Consider the following 6,000-nt stretch of genomic DNA (forward strand, 5'->3'; position numbering starts at 1 on the left):
AAGTGGAGGCTGAACGAAAGACGGTACCTGTGTTCCCATTTTTTTTTGTTCATTTTAATAATAACCAAAGACGGTACCTCAATAAGGAAGCGCTTTTCTCGCTTCAAGCACTCGCGGTAAAGAAAAGCAAGCGGGTATTCATGAAGTGTGTGGCTAGTGCACACGCGGAAGCCTCGGGCTTACTTCACAAATATTTCCTTTTTCTGCTGCCGAGTCGAACACACACGCAGCACTGCTATCACACCGCGCCGGAGCCAGTAATCGGCCAAGAGAGATCCCCACCCGGTTGTTCCAGTTTAATCGACCGGCTCCTAATGACCGGCTGCTGTTTAATGCTTTCTTAATGACAAGAGCCAACCGGTCTCCAATATTTCTTTCCCCGAGGCGCGCGCAGCTCGCTTGCGAGCTGCGCAGTCCTGAACTTGGGTGATTAGCGGGGACCGGTGTCGTTATGCAGATACCTCTCCCTCCTCTCCATTGTCACCACCGTTGTTCGTCTCGTTGGTTTTCTGCTCTGGCGGGAGGAAGGAAATCGTCTAGCATGCTCGCAGGCTGCTTCGTGTTTAAACGTCACACCTATAGTCGAGCGGACCCAATGCGCGTCGTACTAATCTCGAGGGGGGAGATGGACGCTGCGCGGAAGAAGGTTTCTTAGGCGGTAACGAGAGCGAGTTTGTTGATGATCTGTTCGCGCCTCTCAAATTTCTGGCCATAATTTTTTGTCGGCAGAAGAATTTCCTCGCGAGCCTTTGCCTTTGGATCTCTCCCTCTGATTCCGCTCGTCTCGTTGGCGTTGATTACAACATTGTCACTTCGATGCGACAAAGTCGTTTGCAGCGTCAGTGCTCGGGATAAGTGGGGCCGTTACTGATGCCACAGTGCCTTAATGGCGTCGTAGGTTGTTACAAGGATGCGTAGATGGTGTGGAAGAAAGTTCGCTTCAACGGATATAACGACGTGCTTGATGCGTATGATCAAATGCGTTGGCGGAATTTCGTTTAACGGTTGTTCTGTGCACCTTGCGCTTGCTTAAATGTCGTAGTAAGAAGGTGTGTCGTACCAAAGTTGACGATACGGCGTTGCATCTGATCCTGAGACATTTTTCACTAGGGAAACTGTGCGTCAAGGCGGAAGTACTATAACAACTGCAAACTTATAAATTCTTGATGTGTTGTATTCGGGCGATCGTAGCGACTGTTGAAAAAAAAAAACATACCAGAAACAGGTCTATTTCAGCAGTCAGAAGCCCTATAACGTAAAACTATTCCAATCTGTTTTTATTTCAATCTCCTGACATCAAACTTACGTAACCACAGACGCAAGCATGGGGCGGTAACCCGCAGCGTTGTTTGAGAAAGCCAATCAAATCATCTCCTTCTTAATAGGAGGTCACCTTTGTCTGCTTTCAAAGCAAATAGAGTTGCCTACATTGAGCGGTTTTTCTTATCTCATTGGCTGACAATAAGCGAGGAGAACGCTGAAGTGGACAGCGCTTCAGTGAGGCCGAGCCAGTGCAGCAAAAGTAGATAACGGGATGAGGAGGGTGGGGCGGGCGTCTGCGATTGGCGCGCTTCCCCTGCGGTTGCTGGTCAAAGCTCGCGGCGGAGTGCAACGTAAGGTTAAAAATGCCACTAAAATGGATCTTCAGCGAAGAATAGCTGGCAGAGCGATGTCGTATACGTGCCGAAAACGCTCGAGAACGTTATACTGCCAAGCAAAAATTTTTACGAGCATTATGTGTAAAGAAATGCATGCTCCCCGGCAGTTCTCAGTAGCCAGTGCCAGCCATCTTCTTTTCGGAACGATGCTGTATACGGCTATTCATAAAAAAATTGGTATCGTTCGGCATATTAATGCATCTATGACGCATACACGTCACTTCGACGCAGTGACTTTTCGCGGTTTTGCTACGTGGCGTGACAGATAGGCGATGCCTACTGGGCGCAGCCGAAAACTTTGTCCAATAACACATGGTTAACAGCGAAAAAGGCGTTGAATCAGAAATAACTATTTTTCTTTTGTTCGGTCTAATCATGAATAATCAGTGTGTAGACGTCATATCAGATTGGGAGTCTTCGCTGTTCCAGTGATATGAATCTTGAATAATCCAGTCATATAATCATGAATAATCAGTGTCGCATGATACACAGACGAAGTGGCAGACGGCCCAAAAACGGTTGGACGAGTTGTGGAGGACTGAGTGCAGAATTGAAATAAAGAGTTTGGAATAGCTTTAGGTTATAGCGCCCTCTCCTTCTACAAGAGTGCGAGTTTTTCAGGGCTAACGCATGAGCTGCAAAATATTGGATTGGTAATAACTTTATTGAAGTTTCCTGCAGGTTTTTGGCCACCCGGGTTCAGGTCTCCCACGACAATACGCCGACATCGTGTCTCAGCGACTTCGCGGGCCTCCTGGACGGCCCAGAGTTGATCGCCGAGGTCGGAGCTACGCAGAGCGGCGGCCCACCTTAGCGATATGGTCTCGGAGTTTAATTCGTTTTTGTGTTGGCCGTTACATTCCCATAGCATGTGTTTGAGTGTAGCTGTTTCCTGTTTGGATATCTTTCATGTCTCTTCTTTGTGTACTTCGGGGAATATCCGTTCGAGGTTGGCGTAAAGCCACTGTTTGTGCCCTGTTTAGCTCTTTGTGTGGTGGTCGGAATGCTGTTCTAGCTTGTTGGTACATCTTTGTGATATCGCTGTATCTGGTCAGTCTGTCGTGTTCGGTTCGGGGGTCTTCCCGAGAGGCCGACCAGGCGCGGTCCGTCAGCTCTCGCGCTCTGCGATGGGCTACTTTGCTGAGATTCGGGGGTGCCTAGTTGCCCGTGTTGTCGTGGGCGGGGAACAATACGATGAGACTGGGGTGGTCATTGGGAGTGCGTCTTCTCTTAAGGATGTTATTGGCTTTGGGTGAAATCCGTCCTTTGGCAAAGTTTTTTACCGTCGTCTGGGAGTCCCTCAGGACGGTGTTGCAGTCCACATTCGAGAGGACCAGTGCGATGGCTACCTCTTCGGCTTCCTCTGGATGTTGGGCTTCGACGCTACACGCGTTGTCGGTTTTGGAGTTGACTTCTATTACTGCTACAGTGAAGCGTCGGCCGTCGGGGTGTTCCATGACGTCAACGAAGTGCGCGTCGATTTCCCTGCCGTACGATAGGAGGAGGGTTCTGGCTCTTGCTAGTCTGAGACCTTTGAAGTCTGGGTGGACGTTCGGGGATATGGCTGCAACGTGTATGGTTTCTCGTATTCCCTTGGGTATTTACGCTTTGTGTCCGTGTTGGTTGGGGTACGTGATGCCCAGTTGGTCGAGGATGTATCGGCCCGTGTCGGTCTTTGTGAGTCTTTCGAGCTGATATATGCGTTGTGCTTCGGTGATCTCGTTGAGCATGTTGTGCAGTCCGGGAGGATGGGGGCGATCGTGAAAGTTCTTCGGATGAGGACGTTAATCTTCTTTCTTTCGCTAGTTGACCAGTTGGGGAAGGCCGGCCACGTAGGCGATATGGCTGAGGGCGAAAGAGTGGATGAGTATGATAGCGCGTTCCTCTCCCATGGCTTTCCTTCTTTTTGTGATCCGCCGGATCAGGCGCATGGCGTTGCTGACCTTGGTCGTTAGTTTGTTGACAGACTCACCGTTAACTCGGTTCGTTTCGATGATCATGCCTATAGGACCTTGATCTTGCTTACCTTTGGAATTTCGCGCCTGTCCTTTCTGTCGATTATGATTTCTTCGTGTTCTCTCGTTCCGCCGTATCCCTTGGGCGATCTGCCCTTGAGGTTGGGACGCTATAGCAGGAGTGCCGACTTGCCGGGGGAGCATCGTAGGTCCGTCCCCGCGAGGAACTCCTCTACCTGGCGGACGGATTCTCGGAGTTTGGTCTCTATCTGGCCGTCGCTTCCGTTACTGGTCCAGATCGTGTTGTCGTCCGCATAGATAGTGTGGTGGAGACCGTCCACTTCTTGTAGCTCCCGCGGGAGGTCGAGTATCACGAGGTTGAAGAGCAGGGGGATATGACTGAGCCCTGCGGCCTTACCCGTTTCAGTTCTTCCATTTCCATGGCTCCGGCAATGAGCGTGGCTTTTCCGTCCGTGAGGTCCCTGACGTAGTTGTATGCTCGGACTGTAAATGTGCAAGGTGTGAACTGTGAACTTCTCTCTTCCTTCTTCTTTTTCAATCCCTTCTCCCCCTTCCCCAGTGCAGGGTAGCCTACCGGGCTCAGCCTGGTTAACCTCCCTGCCTTTCCCTTATGACTTCTCTCTCTCTCTCTCTCTCTCTCTCGGACTCCCAGGTTCATATTTGTGATATGGTCCAGAATGGTGGAATGCGCCACGTTGTCGAACGCTTTTTCGAGATCTAGGCCGAGGATCGCCTTGGTACCCCGGATTTGGTCGTCTAGGATCTGTTCCTTGAGCGGTAGCATGGCGTCTTGCGTGAATAAGTGAGCACGGAAACCAATCATGTTGTGTGGAATTTGGATATGCGTGTGTCTCCTCGATGCATGTGTTGATGCGGACCGGACGCTCTTCTGGTTTACCTCCCTGCCTTTCCTCTCCTTGCTCTCTCTCTCTCTCTCTCTTGTGCCCGTACAATCACCGTGCGTTCCGCATAATAAGCTAATTATTTGTGCTTGAGAGGAACCGTTAAGGAAACGTAGAGGTACGCTTGAGAGGAAACGTTTCTGTTGTGTGTACCTGTTTATATTAATGAGCGCATGCTACCAGTCATGTCTATTTAAGATGCACGTGACCTTTTTTTGTATATGCTAAGTTTTTGTCGTTGAAGATTTTTAAACTTCGCAGGTTTAAACGTGCATAATAACTGCAAATTATTGTCATTCATTAAGAAAAATAAGTTTGTGCTGAAAATGGTAAATTCACGAAGCCGCAAGGTTATTTGAAACCAAACGGTCAAAGTTTAGGTAAACCCATGCACTGCCCATTGTTTCCAGGCTGGCTGCACCCTGTAGAAGTATTTCTTGTAAACAACACAATGAAGATGCATATTGAGTGCTTGGTGTCAGTGTTACAGTTAGAATGACATTCATGCCGTTCTAGATGACGTGCATTTAAGTCGTATAAGATGGCGTGCAACGCAAGCATATAAGTCGCTTCTGTTTTTTTTTATGGTTTTGTTTACACTCACATTTTTTTTAGACTTGGTATGTTTGTGTGTCTGTCGTATGTGTGTGCATAACTATGCGGAATTGGTAGTTAAATATTGGAGCAGCCGGCTTTAATGCAGCCTACATTACCATTTGTGTACGGTTATTAAACAACAAGAAACAAGAGCATTCTGTGAGCATGTGAACAAAGCATGCTGCCCATTCGCGCTCCACCACTCAGCAACGACAGATCGAAATTGGGGCGTACCTGCTCGGACCTTGACATCCCTGCTGACGATGGTGCCGACGCCATTTGTTGCCGAGCAGCGGTACGTGGCATGGTGGACGTCGGCTGCGTACTCGCGCTCTCCGAATGCCCGGAACACGAGAGTGCCGTCTTGCAGCACGCGGCGTAATCCGTACGGAGTAGCCGAGGCGACCAGGACGTCCCCCGAGCCGCCCTTGCCCGAGGTGGTGGCGCTGGTGCCTTTCGCAACGGCGGCACCACTCTGAGAGTCCACGGCATGACCTTGGTGCGTGTGCCACGTGATCTGGGGTCGCGGTAGAACCGGACACTGAGCAGGGAATGTGGGCTCCGGTGGCGTTGCTGAACACCACGCGGTTTGGAGGTTCCACGAGGAACACCGGTCGTGTCAGCTCTGTTGGTAAAAAAAAAAAAGAAGAGTATGGTGTGAAAAACGGAGGGGAGACAGGATCAGGACAATGACAAGTGATCTGTAGCGTGCTATAAGCACACAGTTCATTCTGCACCATAAAACTACGCGAAATCATTTTTACTTTGCTTTCTTTTGTTATATCACAAGTTAGGCCCAACGCGCCGTGAAAGATTTACTTCCACGCGTTTAGTTAGGTAGCATATAGAAAAGCATTGACCGATTTG

General features: G+C 49.5%; 1 protein-coding gene across 1 annotated transcript in view; it reads right to left on the reverse strand.

Annotated features, from left to right (window-relative positions):
- Positions 1-5,752, reverse strand: part of LOC119448721 (Down syndrome cell adhesion molecule homolog) — a gene marked incomplete at its 5' end in the record, with an annotated part of 259,262 nt that extends 253,510 nt beyond the window's left edge. Inside the window, one exon of the mRNA XM_049666473.1 lies at positions 5,368-5,752. Coding sequence (XP_049522430.1) covers positions 5,368-5,752 — 385 coding nt within the window. The remainder of the gene's footprint in view (positions 1-5,367) is intronic.
- Positions 5,753-6,000: the final 248 nt, after the last annotated feature.

This window comes from Dermacentor silvarum, chromosome 4 (assembly GCF_013339745.2).
Source record: "Dermacentor silvarum isolate Dsil-2018 chromosome 4, BIME_Dsil_1.4, whole genome shotgun sequence".
Taxonomy (NCBI): domain Eukaryota; kingdom Metazoa; phylum Arthropoda; class Arachnida; order Ixodida; family Ixodidae; genus Dermacentor; species Dermacentor silvarum.